General features: G+C 39.3%; 1 protein-coding gene and 1 long non-coding RNA gene across 3 annotated transcripts in view; one reads left to right on the top strand and one right to left on the bottom strand.

Annotated features, from left to right (window-relative positions):
* plxna1b (plexin A1b) overlaps nucleotides 1-20,995 on the bottom strand; it is a 321,328-nt gene that overhangs the window by 98,778 nt on the left and 201,555 nt on the right. For both annotated transcript variants that reach the window (XM_088337907.1, XM_088337908.1), the window contains exon 10: nucleotides 3,676-3,876. In XM_088337907.1, coding sequence (XP_088194033.1) covers nucleotides 3,676-3,876 — 201 coding nt within the window. The remainder of the gene's footprint in view (nucleotides 1-3,675; nucleotides 3,877-20,995) is intronic.
* On the top strand, nucleotides 5,177-19,756 carry LOC148363838 (uncharacterized). Its single transcript, XR_015850696.1, has 3 exons — nucleotides 5,177-5,989; nucleotides 12,084-12,220; nucleotides 19,210-19,756. It is a non-coding gene; the product is annotated as an uncharacterized LOC148363838 (long non-coding RNA).

Genomic DNA, 20,995 nt, shown 5'->3' with positions numbered 1-20,995 from the left:
ACTCATTTGATAATAACAATCGTTTTGTTTTTTGTTTTATACCATTTTTATTTTTCTTATTATTGGTATTTTTATCACTTAAATATTTTCAATCATTAAAAAAAATTAGATATTTTTTATAGTTTTGAAAAGCTGTTCCAAAAACCATCCAACAGTTTTGTTTTTTTTAAATTTAGTGTATTTATTTATGGGCAGCACGGCGGGGCAGTGGTTAGCGAGTGTGCGGCACAGTTCTGAGGTAATGAGATCGAACCTCCTGTGCAGAGATTGCATGTTCTCCCTGTGCTTGGGTGGGTTTCCTCCGGGCACTCATGTTTCCTCCCACATTCTAAAAACACCCATGTCAGGTTAATTGGCCGGTGCAAATTGTCCCTACGTGTGAATGAGCGAGAGAATTGTCTGTCCCTGTGTGCCATGTGATTGGCTGGCAACCAGTTCAGGGTGTCCCCTTCCCACAGCGCGAAGATAGCTGGGATGGGCTCCAGCACCCCCGTGACCCTACTGTAGATAAGCGGTGCAGATAATGGATGGATGGATATTTTTGGTCCAGCATAACCCAAATAAGTTTCCAAAATGAGAAGAATCTTACTGGTGTGTCCCAAATTATTGATCGTAAACAGAAAATGTAAAACATGGAAATAAGCAACATTTTTGAGGCGCTAGTTGCAATTTCCGAAACTATGTGAAGCTGCTTTCTTTTTTGTGCAGCAGTCTCTTTTTCATCGATAGTTGAAACGTTGTGCGGCCGCAACCGCTAATTGCTAACAAGGGAGAAGCGCTGACAACCCGAAGCTAATTACCGCAAGCAGTATGTCGCGGACATTAAAGACAGAAACCCGACCAGGCTTCGGTTCTGCTGCTGCCGTTTGACGTGTACCATCGCCGTTTGCACCAACCCGCGTATCGACGCTAACGACCTTTTACCGTATTTTCCACACTATAAGGTGAACCGAATAATTGTCTTCTGTGATAATTTTTTCATATATAAGGTGCACCGGATTACAAGGCACATGCCATTAAAACTACAGTAAGGGCTAGGGTTGCCATGTATGATCACAGAAAGCAAGTCAAGTCAAGTCACGTTTATTTGTATAGCCCTTAATCACAAAGAGTCTCAAAAGGCTGCACAAACAACAGATTATTGGAAACTACAGACTATTATGACACCATCCCCTGGTCTAAAACCTACACGAGGGCAAGGAAAAACTCACAAACTTCAAGTCAAGTTTATTTGTGATGCCCTTAATCACAAGGAGTCTTAAAGGGTTGCACAGACCACATATGATTGCAAACTACAGACTATTATGACACCATCCCCTGATCTAAAACCTACATGAGGGCAAGGAAAAACTCACAAACTTCAAGTCAAGTTTATATGTGATGCCCTTAATCACAAGGAGTCTTAAAGGGTTGCACAGACCACATATGATTGCAAACTACAGACTATTATGACACCATCCCCTGGTCTAAAACCTACACGAGGGCAAGGAAAAACTAAAAAAAATTCAAGTCAAGTTTATTTGTGATGCAGTTAATCACAAGGCGTCTCAAAGGGCTGCACAGACCATAGATGATTGCAAACCACAGACTATTATGACACCATTCCCTGATCTAAAACCTACATGAGGGCAAGGAAAAACTCAAAAACCTCAATTCATGTCATATTTATTTGAGACGCCCTTAATCACAAGGAGTCTCAAAGGGCTGCACAGACCACAGATTATTGCTAGTCACAGACTATTATGACACCATTCCCTGATCTAAAATCTACATGCTTAGTTTGAACCCAGAAAGAGTGAAACAAGATTCTCCAGGGTTGCATTGCTCCACTACCCATTCAAAGCCAAATTCAAGCACTTTTTAAGGACTTTTAAAGCCTCTCGAGGACCATTAAAAGAAGAAATCTATATGATTTTTAGATCTTGAGTAAATCGCGAATACAGTGATACCTCTACTTACAAATGTCTCTGGATCCAAAAGTTTCAAGTTACAAAGTGCCTGAATGGGAAAATATAGCTTCTAGTAACAAAGGCGTTTAGGATAAAAAGACAAAAATAAAGTAAAAAATGCACTGCCATTTGCCGCTCCCAGAGTTCTAGCAGGCAAACGGTGCATATGCGTGAATCCCGACATGCTCTTTGTGTCCCCTTACTGCTTTGTAAACAGTCTACTGTATGGTACCACTATGAGGACTTATAATTCACAATGGACCCGACAAAAGACATGCAGAAAATTGGACAAGGAGAAAAGAAGAGAAAGAGACTTTTCTTGCCATTGAAACAAATAAAGAGATAATAGAAAGGTGTGAAAAGACACACCATCATTCAGAAGAAGTTCATAGATGACATGATGCAGCCATCATTCCATCAGCCAAAATGAAAGAGATTTTGGCCAAATTCCATAAAGTCCCAGAATTTGTGGGAAGGAATCACCCAGAAAAGGTGTCGCTGATTATGACATCTGCCTCGCGCATTTCTGACGAATTTTTAAAAGCCGGCATGCGCAGACGTCATTGGATCAGTATTTCAAGAAAAACGAGGCAAAAAACACTTCTGAGAACCAGTTAACAAAGAGACCAGTTAAAAAGTAAATGCAAGTTTTATTATTTCCTTTATTCTTTGTCTTTTTTGCATTATATGCCTCTCGTTTTATGTTAATTGTGCGGTCATCTAATGTTAACATGCATTTGTTTCATGTTGTGATGCTTTTTTACGATTCATTTAAAAACATATCACACTTGCAAGGCATTTACATTCAAAAGGCGTCTCTACTTACAAATGTTTTAGGTTACAAAGCTACTCCCAGAACTAATTTAATTTGTAAGTAGCGGTATCACTGTATATTTCTTTTTGAGGCAATTTTCTCCCTATTTAGCAATTGGGTAAAACTAATAGTTATCTGTATGCTCACTTAATTATTTGCCTGGTCTTGTTGATGTCAGGGGGCCTATGGGAGCTAAAAGGAGTCCGAGAGAGCACTTTATTTAGAGCTAAACCCCTACACCGCACTCTTGTTCGTACACCAGTGAACATAAATAACAGCTGATTTGGTCGCAGATATTAAATGGTTTTCCGTGCTTTGCTATGCAGTGAGCAATGTGATAACTTTCTTCAGTGGTGGTGATTTTAACAGTGACAAAGGTTTTTAGAGTCTGCATTTGTTGGTCGTACCTGGACACAGCGTGTTTTAATGTATCTGCCTTGTCAGACTTGTCCTTGAATTCATGTTCATGTTTCGTCTCGTAATGACGTTTAAACACTTGATGTGCGAGGTACAACGCTCTCGAGGCATAATGCACAAAGAGCACGGTCATTTTTTGCACAAAGTCTCAGTCATCTGTCCACGCTAGGAGCTGTCGTGATTTGTTCATTTATCGCGCGCCGGTGTTTCTGTGGCTGGGTTGAAACAGGGATTTTTCCTCCTCTGCGAAGTGCAGTGCAGACACGCACGAAGCAGAGAAGGAGGGGCGCTAACGTAAAGCCTCTAAAAAAAACAGTGCGCAACTGAAAATGTCTAAATTTCAGGGGAAAATGTGCTTAAAAATTTTTTATTTAAATTATTTTGCCGTGCGCTCACATGCCAATGGTTAACCGTTACTTAGGCCCATCCAACATGGCTGCTACGACTCGGGTGGATGTTGTTCTTGATTTCGGAATTATCTTCAATTTTACTCACCGCTGTCTTCTGGCACTGTATGGATGAGCTGTTGAAGCGCAAGGCGGGTACACTGTGAGTCTCCCCCTGGATGTGGAAGACGCACTCATAGTTCCTTTGCCCTGATTGCGGCTGGGGAAGGTTTTTGGCGGCTAAGGTGATGGGCTTGGTCACCCCCACTGGGATGTAGATCTGGGTTGAGGGCAGGATCTGGGGGCAGTCCTGTAGAGGCAGATACAGACATTATTCAAAAATGTTTAACAAATAATGAGATTTGGCTTATTTCAATATCCAACTGGGAGAGGAGCTCTGACTTTGAATTTTGTCTATGAATTCTAAAAAGAAACGCACAAGGACAAACGAGAATTTTTGCATGATATACTAATTGTACTCGTGGAAGTTAATCATTTTGAAATAAATATCAACTGACGAATACAGTAGTTCCTCGCCGTTTAATGGTTGAACTTTTGTGTGGTTGAAGAACATTCTGTGCTTTTGTGCACCGTCTAAAATGAAATGCACGGTGGTCGCAGTGATCTATTATCCTCGTTCGACTATGACTGAAAATAGGGGCAGGCTGAGTGCATATTTTCCCCCAGTCCATGCTACTTAAGCGTGCCATTGTGACCTTGCTAAAATGAAGGGCACGGTTTTGGCTGTGATCCATTATCCCCAGTTGACTACTGCTAAGAGTAGGGGCCAACAGAGCAACGTTTTGTCATGCGTCTTGGCACTTTTTTTCCTGTTCTTTTCGTCTAAGATAAACAACACCCGTGCTGCTGCAATCCTTTATACCCGATCAAAAATTGTTGTGAGTGGGGCGCATGATTAAAAGTGTGTGTGTGGATGGGTTGGGGTTGTGTTGGGGTGGAAGGGGAGTGGTTGTGGATTACTCTGTGGATTTTGATTACGAGAGATTGCAACATATATAGTTCCTACTTCACAGAAATCCACCTAATATGAGTGGTTATAGACCAGATAAAGCACTGAAATTGAGCAAATACTGAACAGACTCATTATAGCACGTTTTTTTTTTGGAAACGGAACAGAACTCTTCCTTTTGTTTCTGTATATACACTGACAAATAGCTGGCAATTCATCAAAAGTGAAATCTTTATGCTTGTCACTCTTTTTGGTGACTTTGAACACACCACTTTTATCTTTACTCCGATTTAAGAAAGCCGAAACAATGTTTCACTGCTCATAACACATACATAGATGACTTTTTGCATTTAGTAGGTTCAAAGTTTATGTAATCCATAAATAATTCCAAAACATCAGTCAAAAGTCTAAAAAGGTTCTCAAACACTAGTCAGATTCAAAGAGTTTTGCATAAAAAAACAATTTAAATGAAACAGTCATTTTCAAACACTGCAATTAAAAAAAAAAACAGTGATGTGCACTGATGTCATGCGTGAAGTCATGCGTGACGGCACTTTGAACTCTGACATTTTCGTTCAATGACAGCGGCATATTCCCCCCAAATTTACTTGCCTCGGGGGCATTCAATCCTTGAGCTTCTTCAACGCGCTCTGTTCAGTGTGAAATCAGAGCAATCTGGATGCCTCCAAAATGCCTCGGGGTTATGTCATGGCATCATGGCCAAATCGTTAACTTTTTTAGTCCATAATTTTGCCATTGATCTTAGGGGAAAAAAAATCCACTATTTTTGAAACAGTCGAGCGTATCGTCTCGGGAAAGGAATAGCGGAGCCGTGTCTGATTCGCGCCATGCGAATGCATTTAGCGATAAGACTGCGTTTTGTTCAATTAGAATGAGCACAATAATCATTTAAATGAGAGTGGCAGAAAAGAATCGACATAAAAAAGTTATATAGTTTTGGAAAAACACAGTGCAGACGCTCCCTTACTTACGACGACTTACGAAAAACGGTAGATACTAACATTCTTTTCAGGATGTCGAAAAAAATCCAGGCATTACTGTAAGTTAAATTTTATATTGTGTGCCTTTTTCCGAGTATGGGACTTTACTGTAGTGCTTCTTTCCGCCGCAACCTGTGTGTGGTGCTGTAAGAGATCACCCAGCATCCACCCCTAAGGAGAAATCCGCTTCCTCTTCCTAGCTCGTGTGTAAACATACTATACTGTATCTCCAGCGCGCTAAGAACTATGACATTTGTATTGTTTATTATCTCGTGCGTACCTCGTTCAATATTGCTGGTGTAAAGTGTAAAGAAGAGGCGAGCCTTTCTTTTGAAATGGAAGTGGAATAAGAAAGACTGATGCGGTTGAGAAAATGGTTGGATCGCTTTTTTTCTGCCGCTTCCTATTATAGAGGAGGAAGTTGCCTAACTTATGAAGCTCGTCTTCCAAAAGTAAGTTAAACTCAACTTTGTTCATCTTCATAGAGCATATTATTTTATGAAATGTTTATTTTTTTAGTTTAAAAGAATATAAGTTACTTATACAAGCCTTAAACATAGTTATATGAACCTTAAATATACAAAATATAGCACTGGAGCAACTTACGAACAAATTAATCCCGTTCGTAAGTAGAGCAGCGTCCTGTATAGGTCTACACTGTAAAATAGAATAAAGTAATTCTTGCACATAGGGGTGGGCGTTATATTGGATCATGTTGGACTTAAACAAGATTATGAACTCAATAATTAAAAGATCATTAGATCATCTGTAACTTTTTCCCATCAGTCATCGGACGGACTTTCACAACTCATGGGTTATCAAATTAGTTCCACACTACTTTCCTCAGAATTTCACTTTCTCGATTGTAAATATCCATTTTTTCCATTTGTTTTCGTCATCAACTATAGGCTAAAGTTTATGTTCGTTTGGAATTTAAATAAAACATTTTGCTGATGTCAGAAGTTAGAAGCGCCATTACAGATCACAAGCACGATTTTTCTTTCCCCTTTAAAAAAATGAGCCCACACTTGCACGTGTCATTTTATGCATTTTTGAGTAATTACTGTCTTAATCGATTTATTTTAAAATTAGGAGGAGTCAACATGACACCAGAGATTTTCTTCATTTTGAAAAATATTCATCATTAATGATCAAAGAAAATGATTGGGGAGGTGACAAAACGCTTATGACAGGATTCAGCAGCTGCAATGCAAGTTGCTTCAATTTAGTGGTATCATTGCTACATTTTTCTGTATTTCCAAAACATATTTATGATGTATACATTTCAAATATCAAGAAAAAATACACAAAACCTAGTGTAGTAATCAAATGTTAAGACCCCCAAAAAAGTATGCCCACCCTTGCAAACACAAATTAAAATGATTTTGTATTTTCATTAAAGGTAATTGGAACGTTTTTTTTAAATACGTGAATTTCATACAGGAAACCATTGAGCTTATCAGTCATCCATCAATAGACAAAAAATATGCAGATTAATTATTAAAATATGTGTTTGCTGGAGCCCTAAAGCACAAAAATGATTTAAGGATTATAAGTACAATTTAATGTTTATTCAGACTTGTGGTTTTCTTTTGAGCATCTGCATAAAAACCACAACTTACGAATCCAGCCTTGGGTTATTTTAACTCATACTGCGCGTTTTCGATACATGAAAGTCTATCTATCTACCTTGGTCATACCCCTAAAAAGGAGTGACTGACAGCAAAACAAACAAATATGCAAAAACAAAAAAAAACGAAAAAGTAGCAAAAAACACACCAAAAAAAATGACCATGGCCAACTCAAATGCCCAAACACCCAAACAAGAGAAGCACCTCGGCACCCAAGTCGGTCATACTTTCGTCCCTCCAGATGAAACGGGACAAAAGGAAGCGTCCATGTCGCTCGGGTCAGGGTGACACAACACACTCTTCTGTTCAACAGCAGGGACCGACAGCTTTCACTGGTTTACCCCTGCTGTATCATACAGGTGCCCTGCCCATCCCTTAGAACGCCTCTAAACATCCCACTGTCCTTTTACAACACCTCTCCACTCATTCTTATCACCAACAAGAGCTCTATCTTCCACTAGATTTACTAGATTTAGAATACATATATGTCTTTAATGGGTAATGCCAGGGTTTTATAGTTCTACTCCAAAATAATCTGGAATCATAACGGGCCTTTTCCCATACTTCTCCCACAAAGTTGGATGCATATCGCTCCTGATGTTTTCCAAATTGAAAAAGTATCGGCAGAGAGGGAACAAGATTGATTATGCGGTGTGTCAACGCTTTTCACTCGAATCAACTGCAGTTGGCGAGCGATGCAAACAAGCACATGGGGGGAATCGAAACCATCTGCTTATTTGGCTTCCAGCGCAAATTAACACTTATTCAAGTTGTGATGTGTCTGCCTTCTCATATATAAATTATTGTATGTATATATATACATATATATATACATATATATATACATATATATATATATATATATATATATATATACATATATATATATATATATATATATATATATATATATATATATATATATATATATAGAGGTCAGCTTGACTTAATTTATATGAGTGCCTACTTTTATCTGAGTTACTTTTTTATGCCCCTGTCTGCAGCAACATTGTGCATGAAGTACCCGGTGGTTTGACTTCCTTTCGTAGATTGTGTCTCTCGAATTTGTGTTTGTGTGTAATCCGACACACAAGGCCCGGCCGGGCTGAGCAGGCTAATGAACAAAGTCCGGCAATTGTGTTGTGGCCCCGGGGACGCTATGAGCAACAGCTCGGAGATTCCCTGACAGTGGGCCGGCTTGGCTGATAGAAAGTGAAGAGGCGGCTTCATCATTTCTTCAGTATTTGTTTTCCCCCAGTAAAACAAGAAAGCAGTCCTTTAAATGAGCAAAATGATTTACCATGTCAGATAATTTGGCTCATTTATTTATTTTTCATTGCATTATTATTACAAAAGAAAACTGCACATATGACTTCAGCCAGACTCCAAGCAAAGAAAGCAAGTACCAATAATTCTTTTTTTCCTGTTTATCCTGGAATTCTTTAACCTAATTTTTCTCTCTTGCGCTTGTCTTGGGATCAAGAGGTCGCAGGTTTGAATCCCGGCTCCTCCGTGTTATATGTTGAAGTGTCCTTGCGCAAGACACTGAATCCCTAATGCTCCCAATAAGCAGGGAGGCGCCTTGCATGGCTGCACGGCCGCTATTGGTGTGTGAGTGTGTGTGTGAATGGGTAAGTGTGAAGCACATTGTAAAGCACTTTGGGAGCTCTTCATTGACTTGAAAAGCGCTATTTAAATGCAGAACATTTACCATTTTCAGTCTTTATTACGTGTTTATCCCGGATTGCCATTTCTTCATTGCAAACAATGTTCATTATGCCGTTATCAATGGCAATAAAGACAATTCTGTTATGTTTTAAGAATTATTTAATCAATTAGTTGTACTGATTCCTTCCCGTTGATTGAAACAAATTCCAAAAAGAATCATAGGTCTATTAGTAATGAGAAAAAAAAATATGTACTGTTGCAAAATTAAATAAAATACTGAAGATTTGGAGAGCTTCAGATCTAAAATCTTATTATTTGATTATTATATATTTGATTGCCAATTGGTCATTAATTTAAAAATCAAATAGCTGTTGATTTATATATCTTAGTCCCTCTATTGTTCATCCCTTACCATATTTCAAAACACCAAACCAGTCATAGTGAGTTTAATTGAATGATGTTTTATCAAGTTAAAACCATCACCTCCTCCTCCTCGCCCAAAATAGTTTGACCTCATTTCTCATCTATTCCTTTTTGGATTGAACGTTGCCAAGAGCATTCCAGAAACAGGCGCAGCTGTCGTTCTAGGTCGAGTCATCGTAAAAAAACATCAAAATACACTCTTTGTTTGGCGTGTTTAGAAAGGAAGGCGTGGAAAATTCAATAGGACAAGTGTTCGGTGGGGAAATGAGATAATCTACACTTGCAGGTGAGCTGAACACCTTTTAATGCATGCCAAGTGCCTTATAATGAGACAGTTGGCTGACAAGTGAGTGGGTATATGCCTGCTAGCGGTGAGATATTAAAATAAAATAGAGTTTTCCCTGATTTTTGCCGTCTATAACTACTAGTGCTGAGACTCTAACATGTTATTGATAACATTTTGTAATTCCACTTCCTTACAACATGGTGCGTTACTCCGCTACTTATTAAAAGCAGATCATGATTTACAATGTCCTCTGATAGGGGTGGGCAGTACTGGGAATTTTAGTATTGATCCGAACCAAATAAATACAGGGGAGTATCGATCGTTTTTGCTTAGAAGTCTCATGATAATTGAATAATTGAACACTCCCTCTAGAGTAAGTTTATATTAATACAGTGTTTGAATTAACGTCCCAACTCCGACGCCCGGGGTGTGCATCTTTTATGTCGGGCATACAACCTTTTCAAGGGGGAAAAAAAAAACCCCGACAGGTTTTTCTATCAAATTGAATTTCGAAATCTTCGTTCTGTTTGGAAATTTCAGAATTTCGGTTCGAATGGCAATTTGCATACTCGGCAGCAAATCAGAGGCTTGCATTGGATACCTTCCTGCTTCCGGACTTTCCCGAGCATCATAAGGTCGTGCATTTGCATATCATTTTACAAAGTAGACGCACAGAGAACGCTAGAAAAATGGATGTGGTTAGGAATCAAGCCAAAACCTCAGCCTCAGAAGAAAGATTCAAAAGAAGCTAACAAAATGTATGACGCTACAAAACGTATACGTACATTAAAAGCATCGTGGAAAGAGGAGTTCACGTGGTTTGTAGCAGACGACACAACGCAAACATCGCATGAATGAAGATGAGTAAATACAGGCACATACTGATGGCAGATGGAAAACAGCAATGTCATGTACATGCAATGAATGTTGTAAGTAGATTTATAATAAACTTAATTTTAAAGTGCTGTTCTGTAATATATACTGATTATCAATCCTTAATACTTTGCAACAATGTTTTTTTTGCGATGAGTCGTCTTATTGTGTTCCAAGTTGTGAAAAATGGGGCAGGCAACTTTATGGCTGGGCAGGCAACTTTTCAGAGTTGTCTGCCCAGCTGTCCGCTTATTTTTTGTCATGAGTTTCAGACACTGATTAATAATAAACACAACAAGATTCAAGGCACTAAAATTGTTTCATTTTTTAATATCCTTCTGCTTCCTAAGCAGATCATGACTTAAAATGTCCTCCGATAGGGGTGGGCGAAACTGGCAATTTTAGTATCGATCCGATCCAAGTAAGTATATATATTTCTATGACAATACTTTCGGAAAAAAGCCAAGAGTCAAATAAAAAGCATCAATGCAACAAAAACACAAATTTAACAGTGCCAACATGTCAAATATACCCTCCATTGCACACTATTTTGAAAATAAAGTCAGGAAGTGCAAAAACCTTTATCAGTATGAAAAGTCTGCTTATCCCATAACAATTGTTACAGAGCAAAAGCTAAAAGGGTCAAACCAGACAAGCCTTTATGGCCCTGTTGCCATTGTGACCACTTATTTAAAGGTTTTTGTTCAGGAACAGTAGTTCATTTACATTTTTGGTTCCTTATTTTTGTTTTTTGTAGGGTGTAGTGGCTTTTTTGTATCGTTTCCGATTGAGCTTGTGATAAAGGTGAGCGCGTTGATTTGGCCCTCTCTTTTGCCAAGCAGGAAGTAGGGCAGGTAGAGGGACATGCTAAAAGTGTGCCTGTCAGTCACAAAAACAGGCATAAAATTAGAAAATGGCTGGGGGCGCTGGGTGAGAGAAGTATTGCACTTTCTATATATAGAAGTGGCGCTTTGATGAAATTGATGGAGGGGTGAAGTATCAATATCAGGACAATAGTATCCATCCCATCCAAGTATTTGCTTAGTAACAATAACTGATATTTGGATCGATTTCCCGGCCTATCCTCTGATCGCTAACGGCTCCTATTAAGCTCATGAAGTAACATACAACCGTCGACGAGATACATAAAAGCTGGGGAGGACATATTTATTTGTACCTACAAAGTATTACATCTAGTAGTTCAAGGTAGCTGAACTTCTCCACATAGAGATCTTCTCCCTACCGTATATACTCCAGGATTTGAACACCTTTTCCTTGGTCAAAATCAGGCACTTTTTAACTACTTTCAAAGCCAATTTTCCAATTTTTCCAGTACCATTAAATGAAGAAATTCGGTGTGAATAACTTATTTTGCAGGGACACAAATATATATGCGATTTATATATGCAATTTTTATTCTTGCATTTGCATTTGTCAAGTCATGATTTTCATATCTTGAGAAAATTACAAATATGTTTTTAAACAAATCCCTCCCCGTATAGGTGTTGGGTAAAAATGACAACAGCATATACTTAATTTTTCAAATTGCAGGAAGTTCTTCCTATTACAATTACAAATTTTAATTATTTTGCATGGCCCATAAGAAATGTCCATGACTGATACATTCTCTTTGCACTAAAACACATTTCATTATGCCCTGTTTAGGTAGCATGCACCTGTCCGCTTGGGCGCGACCCGTTGGGGGCGGTGACGTATCATAGAACAACGAAGGAAACACAACACGAAGGAAGAAGGAATGCATTGACAAAGCGAAGCCACCAAAGAGCGGTGTCATAATAACTGTAAGCAGACTTGTTGAGAAACATGGCGACAATTTCAAACATTTACAAGCACTTCACCCAAAATTCAAATATTTTTCAATCCTTGAGAACAACCTTGAAATTCAAGCATTTTCAAGGATTTCAAGCACCAGTACAAACCCTGTACAGAGACAAAATATACACCCAAATCCCTGTTTACTTGCTAAAAACAAAGCCACATGTATATTGGTTTATTTCTCCAGGTCATTTTTGTTTCATTTTTCTGCCCCCACAGCTACAATGTCACAATTGTATCCATCCATAAATACTGTAAGCCCATGCTCCCGACAAGCCTACATAAGAGGACAAATTGTAAACGGGACACATAAATTGAGACCACTTTTGGAGTGGGAGCAAACATGCATGGTACTTCATTAAATTTGGTGATGAAATGCCACGGCCCGAAGATGGCTGGGATGGGCTCTAGCAACCCCGCGACCCTACTAAGCATAAGCGGTGCAGATTATGGATGAATGGATGAAATCATCCTTTAATCTTGATTTACAAGCTATATTAATAATTTATCTGTATTGTCACAATCCCGGGAAACAAAAGGCAGTTCTCTGATTGGTTGGAATGTACTGGCACTCTTTAAGTGACATCTACTCAATACATAGAATTAAACAATAGAAAAAACTAGATATATAAATAGAGATAGAGATATATATATGCAGGAGGGTTGAAGAGTGCATCGTTTCCGAATGAAGAGCAGCATCCGAACGCGATTCTATAAAAATAAATAAATGTAATAAGCCAAAGGAGTTCTGGAGACTCTGGCATAGCCTGACAAGATATAAATTAATAAAGCACCCAAAACACCGCGCATATGTAATGAAGCTGGTTGTCTGGTTGTCCCCCCCCCCCTTTTTTTTTTTCTTTTTAATCTCCCCCAAACTCCCCTCTTCCCTCCCAAAGTCCATCCATAATTAATTAGCCGCCTCAGTGATGTGGGGACTATAGATCAGGGAGTCGAAAAAAATAACACACTAAATAATGAAGTAAAGCGATGCGGGGAGCCCGGGGGGGAGGGATGAGATGGCACGGACGGTCGCGGGTGTGGAGGGGGCACCATGCTACAAATACTGTAAACAGGACGTATACTGCATGATCTTCTTTCAGCTGTCAAAATCGTTCCTCCCCCATCATAAAGGAAAAAAAAAAAATCATAAATAAATCAAAGAAAAAGCTGCGTGCACCTTGTGCCTTTACATCTGAGCCACGGCTGGCAACAATCCGTGATTTATTATTTATTAACATATCATTAACCGTGGTGTTTGGCACACGCTTTTAACAAAAGTAAGCTACATGGCCGAGTTAATGTATTCGCAGGGGCTCGGGAAAATCCACGCTGGTGGGGGGGCAACCCCTAACCCTTTTATAATGACTTCTGTAAACATCTCAGTGGACCTAATGGAAAACATCAGGTGGGTTGTAAAAATGTTAATACTCTTTTAACTAGCGACGGTAACAATTAAAAAAAAATGCTCGGAAACCAGAATCCAGTATTTGTTTTTCTTGTAATCCTTCTTGTGGTTTATTATATTAAAACTAGGATTCAAATTTATTTCATCATTTTACTGAAAATGCTGGTGTACTAGAGATCCCAAGAGCCAAGAAGAAATCCGCAGGTTTGAGAGCGTTCTCCATTCGGGTCCCGGTGCTGTGCAATGTTCTTCCCCCTAAGATTCGAACTGCAACCTCAGTGGAAATGTTTAAATCTAAACTTAAATCACACTACTATTCTATAGCATATGAATAACCTATATTTTATGGTGACAATATCTGTGTATTATTTGCCCTCATGTAGGTTTTAGATCAGGGGATGGTGTCATAATAGTCTGTGCTTTGCAATAATCTGTGGTCTGTGCAGCCCTTTGAGACTCTTTGTGATTAAGGGTGTAGACTTGACTTGACTACTTGACTGTGACTGTAAAAGTAGCATTGAAAGTTACCATCATCTCTCCTGAGTGGAAAGATAGCGTCTTACCATGATCACTAGATTATTCTCCTATGCTAAAAACTAGCATCATCTTCGCCTCTCCCCAAAACAAAAGTCATTTTGTTGGATGCCGGTAAAAAATGCTTGTTATATTTTTGGGCGTCGAAAACCTTGTTAGACATCTCTGAAAACAAACTTTAGCTAGCATTGTTGCCTTTTTTTGCGCCTTCTCCTTTAACAGAAAACTAGCTTCTTCTCCCATAAACCAAGACTATCCATCCATCCATCATCTGCACCGCTTATCCTCACTTGGGTCGCGTAGTTGCCGGAGCCCATCCCAGCTGTCTTCGGGCAGTGGGCAGGGGACACCCTAAAATGGCTGCCAGCCAGTTGCTGGGTACCCTGGGATCACTCGCTCATCCACACCTAGGGACTATTTGGACCGTCAAATTAACCTGACATGCATGTTTTTAGAATGTGGGATGAAACCGGAGGGCCCGGAGGGGAGAACATGCAAACTCCACACAGGAGGTTCGATCTCTATGACCTCAGAACTGTGCGCCGCACACGCGCTAACTACTGCACCGCCGTACTGCTAACCCAAAACTAACTTTGTGATTTTTTATGTGTAGAGCCAGCGTTGTCTCTTAATGCAAAGAAAATTAGCATTTTCTTTTCTGTATAGAAAGCTAGCATCGTCTTCTCTTACCATGATAGCAAACTTCTTCCATGCTAAGAATCAGCATTGTCTTCGCTGCCATCAAAATCTAGCACCATTTTTTTTACATCAAAAAACTACTGTTATCTTTTTTTGGGCTACAAAAAAAAAACAGTTTTGTAATGTGCGCTGATAACAAACATAAGACATCATGGTCTTTTTTTCTCAAAAACATTTTTTCCCCTTCCACCGAAAACTAGCATTGTGTATGCAAACAAAATGTGCAATGTGTCTTTTTTGAGTGGAAAGCTAGATAACTAGCTTCTTCTCCAGTAGTTAATTGCAAAATAATAGCGCTCTCTTCTTTTACACAAAAAAATAGCATTTTTTTCTTGTTTCTTCAAGCACCAAAAATCAGCTTATCAATCTACTCTGAAAACAAATGTTAGTTAGCATCCTGGTCTTTATTTTTTTTTTAGCAAAACCTAGCTTCTTCTTTTAGCCGAAAACTAGCATTGTGTTTTTTCATCAGTTTGTGTGCATTTACTTAACCCTCCTGTTGTCTTCGGTCGAAATGACCTGTTCCTTTTAAACAAATATCCCCTAAAGGATATTTAATTTAATGTTATGACTTCTCCAAGATTGGTCCCAACAGTAGAGAAAATGAAGTGTTGTTTTTATTCACATTTCTATGTTAGCTGTAGAAAAAATACAAAGATAGTCCTTAAAATGAGGATTACACAAGGGTTTTGGAACAAATTAACCGTGAAAATCAAGGGAATACTGTATAAAACAAAATTAATATAAATGACACAGAAAATGTCTCATTATAAAAATAAAATTGTAGCGTGCTACAGGAGCGTGCACGGGCAAAAAGGCGTGAACGTAGCGCTCGTCTCATTAGCAAGCAGGAAGCAGAGGGTGAACAACTTAATAAGGCAGCAACATGTAGAGGAGCGCAGGAGCGAGAGAGCGAGGAAGAAAGGCGACTTTGAACCTTGAAAGGGACCCAGATTGTCCGCCCACGCATTTTCTACGCTAGCTAGCTCAACACAGCGGGGAAAGGCAAGCGACAGATCAGGAAGCTAACACAAAACAGAAACGAGGAGAACGACAAGGTACCGAATTTACCGGGGTAATCATCAAAGTAGTCACTGAACTCGAATAGATTCGGTCCTTTCCTCATATGTGTCCGATTCCTACGTCGTTGACCTTAATCCGAAGGTCTCAAACTTGAAATGAATTGTCTTTATTGTCATCCCTGGCCAAAAAAGCCCATCAAGGTCTGCATTTTCCCTCATACCTCTCCTGGACATCACCGAATGCCGCCTCACCTGCAAAAGTCACCAGGAATGCAAATGACCCCACCCCTTGATCTCACTGCCTCTTCAACCAGCCGTCATCAACCGACTGTCTCATGTATTTTTCCTCATATTTTTAATAAATATATATATACACCGTAAATTTCAAACTATAAGCCGTGACTTATGCGGCTTATGCAAGGGTGTAGCTCAGGGGTGTCAAACTCATTTTAACTCGGGGGCCACACGATAGAAAAAACATTCTGTCGGGGGCCGGACTAGTAGATTAAAGAGAAAGAAAAAGAGAGAAAGAAATAAGAGAAAGAGGAAGGGAAAATGAGAGAGGGCGGGACAAAGAAAGAGCGGGAGAGAGCGTGAGAAACAAAAGACATAAAAAGAGAAGTCGTGAGAGAGGGGGAAAGAAAGGGAGCGGAAGTAAGAAATCCAAAGAGAAATAGAAAGACAGAAGGAGAGAAAAGAGAAAAAGAAAGCGTAAAGGGTAGCTAATAGTAGGGTAGCTAATTTATGCATTCTTTCTAACGGCTGCCAGGGGCAGTAAAGGTAAGAGTGAGACAGGTGGAATATACTGGTCGAGGATAACGCATACCTGTCAACCAGTACGTTTTTGCCATACAAAGTACTTTTATTATGCATTTTAAGACGTGTACGACGTACAAGAAAATCTGTACGGAAAAACGCAAATTTGTCAATGATGGGTGTCATCCGGTATACACCGACAATCACGAAACGGCAAATCAATCGAGTCAAACGAGTTCGCCGCAATAGCCTCTATCTCGGTATCGTTTTTTCCATTGCAGACGAAGCCAGCGGTTTGATGCTACTGTGCGCATGCGTCTGCCGCCTTTGATTTCATGTGGTAGTTATGTAGTCAAAGGAAGTCCGTCTCTTTTTAGAGAACCGGCTTTTTCGGCTCAACTCAATAAAGAGAGCCGGCTCTCAAATGGCTCACTTGCTTTGATGCATTATATTACGAATCATTATTGTTGTATAAAGAAGTTAAGAAAAAAAGGAAGTATAAAAGGAGAAAATGGAAAAAAGACAGGTTTGTGGTTATCCCTTTAATCAGTATATTACCAACAATAATTTAATGCAGAAAATGAATTTATAATTTGAATAAGACAATGTATTATTCTTCCTAATTAGTGAACGTCCAAGCTACTTCATTTTTGAACTTTTTTTTAATAATAAACCTCATTCATGTCGAGCAACTCAGTATCTCACAACAAAATGTTAATTAACAATATATATATGATATAAAGAAACACATGTACAATACAACATGTTAAAGTACATAAATAAACACGTTTGAAATATGGAGTAAGATTATTTTGTATTTTGTAAGGGAAAATACAACATTTTGTAAGTGCATGGAACCATGGAGGTTGACAGGTATGAAAACTCAAATTTAATGTAACTTTGCGTTTTGAGCATGAAATACCTAGCATGAACAGATCATGGAAAAGCTGTCAATCGAAAGGGGGCTGGTTAACTACCATTTACGGAATAATTTTACGAGTATGCTTTTCTAAACGAAAAGACTGTGACGAAAATAACCGATTACATGAAGCAACGCCCAACGAAGCAGAAATGTTTTAGGCAGATTTCTATTCAACTGTCGGCATTATCGTGTGTTTTGAATTTAATATTTTACACGGTTGGATTCTAGGGAGTGTCTTTGATGTAACAGAGCCATTTTTGCAGATATTCAAAGAAGTTGAAGATGGCCGGGGGACGTAATGGGGAGTTACGTCAGCTTTATAGTTTTTGAGTATCTTGTTCAGACTGATCGTAATATTTCCCTAACGTTTCAAAAGTACCCTGAATCACCAGAGTTTAAGCTTACCAATGATATTTGGTGTGACATATTTCAGTGACTGGTGACATTGTGTGGACACAAATTTGTTTATCAAAAGTCTAGCGGCTCACCAGTAAGGTATATTATTAAAACTCTTTCTGTGTACCGTCTTTGTAAATATCCCATGTTTAGACGTGTGCGCATGCGGCTAATAGCCCCGTGCGGCTTATGTAGCTAAAACATGTTTTTTCCTCTAAAAATGTACCAGGTGCGGCTTATAATCAGGTACGCCGGAATTTACGGTTCAGGCTTTTCAAGGAACGATTTTTACGGCTAAGAGGCACTAATAAACATTTGCATTTGAATCTTGGTATTACGGCAAAAGCCTGACACTATCATCCCGCAGGCCGTGAGTTTGAGACCTCCTTGCGTTAATCTTTTATTTTTCATACGCAGGCAACCGACACGCTTGATCCTATGCAACATACATGTGGGCCATGCAGGAATGTGCAATTCTTTGTATGGATTTTGCGGCGTGTGGGTGGGGGGCCTGGCACCCTATTATCATGCTAACCCAGATATGTCAGCGGTAATCATGTCGCATGCTTTTCAAAGACAAACTTTGATAGAAGAAGTGCGCTACAACGGCTCCTCCCGGCTTCGTATTTCATTTCCGAGGGATGAATTAAAATATTAACTGGCCTCGTGTTTGGCTGCCATTATGTTTTCATTTGGTCTAATAACCGACCAGTTTCTGACTAAAGGACTTTGAAGCCATGTTTTAAAGGCTGATACGGGCAAATCTTTAAAGCACATGTGTCAAACTTACGGCCCGTGAGCAAATGTGGCCCGCCACATCATTTTATGTGGTTGGAGAGACAATGCTGAGAAGCACGAGAGAAAAATGAGCCAGAATAAGAGTATTAAATATGTCAACTGCGTGTTCACAGAGCCAGGCATCAGTCGTAAAGCACCCACTGTAGCTGTATTTGCTGACTACCATTATTCAAACAGAGAACACTGAGGAAACACATGTTATTTTTCTTAAAAGTCACAGATCTTATTATTATAGAAATGAAATCTAACAGCAAAGTTCCCATATTCAGGTAAACATTTTCATTATAAAATAAAAAGGCAGACAGACTTTAAAATCATTTAGTTAGTGTTTATGTGCTTTTTTGCCACTTTCCAGTCGCAAAGTTAAATTATAGTGGAAATTAATTCAATTGTGATTTTTCTCTTTTTACACATGCACAGTTGGCATTGAGAGGGAAGGGCGCCACCAGACTGTTCTCGCCAAGACACACCACAGGATATTATGCCCCTACGACCCTAGTTGTTAAGGGATCCAGCCAACCAATCAACCAACAAACCAACAGTTGATAAACACTACAAGAGATTGAAACTTGGAGAGAAGGGAAAAAGGGAGAAGAAAGAAAAAATTGTTTGAATCAAATTTATCATCCTTGAATCCTGGGCCTCCAAAAAGCCCCCCAGCCCTGCATCTAAGCAACCTTGTATCAGTGGCCCGGGGCGTGCATCTTTTATGTCGGGCGTACAACTTACACAACGTCTCCGCCCGGGTGGCCGACAAAAAAATTAAAACACGAAAGTTTGCTTTGTTACGATCCAATCAGAAGCCTGCATCGAATAACTTCGTGCTTCTGGACTTTTCCGAGCGTTATAAGGTCGCGCATTTGCATATCATTTTCCAAAGCAGAGGCACCGAGAACACAAGAAAAGAAGTGGTTAGGAATCAAGCAAAAACCTCAGCCTCAGAAGAAAGATTCAAAAGAAGCTCACAAAATGTATGACGCTACAAAACGTAAAAGTACATTAAAAGCATTGTGTAAAGAGGAGTTCACGTGGCTTGTAGCAGATGACGCAACGCAAACACTGCATGAATGAAGATACAGGTACATACTGATGGCAAGTGAAAAACAGCGATGTCATATACATGCAATGAATGTTATAAGTAGATTTATAATAAACTTAACTTTAAAGTATTGTTCTGTTATATATTCTGATTATCAATCCTTAATACTTTGCAACAACGTTTTTTTTTTGCGATGAGTCGTCTTATCGCAGTTCAAGCTGTGAAAAATGGGCCAGGCAACTTTTCAGAGTTGTCTGCCCTGATGTCTGGTAACTTTTTGTCACGAGTTTCAGACACTGTTTGTATGCAATTTTTTTTTACTAGTCCAACCCCCGTGGTTTTCTACCATTTGAGTTCCGTAGTTACGATGACACGAGACAGGTCAAACAGTCTGCTAAAGCAGAGTGACGCATTTATTACCGAGCAGAGTGTCTATTTCCTCTTTCTCCAGTGTAAGACTTCTCTATCTCGGCAGTCGGTTAGCGCTACCTCTTATCATATTCTCCCCATCCTTTCGAGTTTGTTTTTCCCGCGGCTCACGTGGCGATACGATACTCGGGCGAACATCATCCCCCCTCGCTCGGTGACTGTGCAGTTATCTGGTCCCCGCGCTCCACGGAGAAAATGCAAAATTCATCTGTGTTCACATTAGACAGGCAGCACAGATGAAGATTTAATACAGCTTGAATAATTAAACCGCCGGGACCTGTGACTGACATAGAGACACGCTCGCATTAAAACACACTTATGCCTGTACTCGACGTAAGACGTTACTGAATTCACAAAATCCAATACATTAGGTGTGTGTCTTTTTTTGTTTACAGGTAAAATAACATCATGCCGCTTCTGTTTTCTCATGTCTCTAAAAAGTTGTGTTGGAGAGACTAGAGCTCGATTTCGTCAATCTATACGTTGTCAATAATAACTATTATGACAGGATACCAGCACCATAACACTGACATGTTGATATTGCAGAAAGGAACACAATTTTGGGTTTGTCACTTCAAAACAGTACACAAGTGCTTCAATACTGAACGGGACACATGCCTTGTCCAAAAAAAACACATCACTCATTCTTATCGAATGTCAATATCTTTGCTGTACATCTATAGCTATGATTAATCTAAATACATATACAAATACTGATGCACAGAGGTGGAAAGTAAC

Source organism: Urocampus carinirostris, chromosome 6 (genome assembly GCF_059441175.1).
Source record: "Urocampus carinirostris isolate Australia breed hairy pipefish chromosome 6, RoL_Ucar_1.0, whole genome shotgun sequence".
NCBI classification, from domain to species: domain Eukaryota; kingdom Metazoa; phylum Chordata; class Actinopteri; order Syngnathiformes; family Syngnathidae; genus Urocampus; species Urocampus carinirostris.
This window is presented reverse-complemented; position numbering and strand designations above follow the sequence as displayed.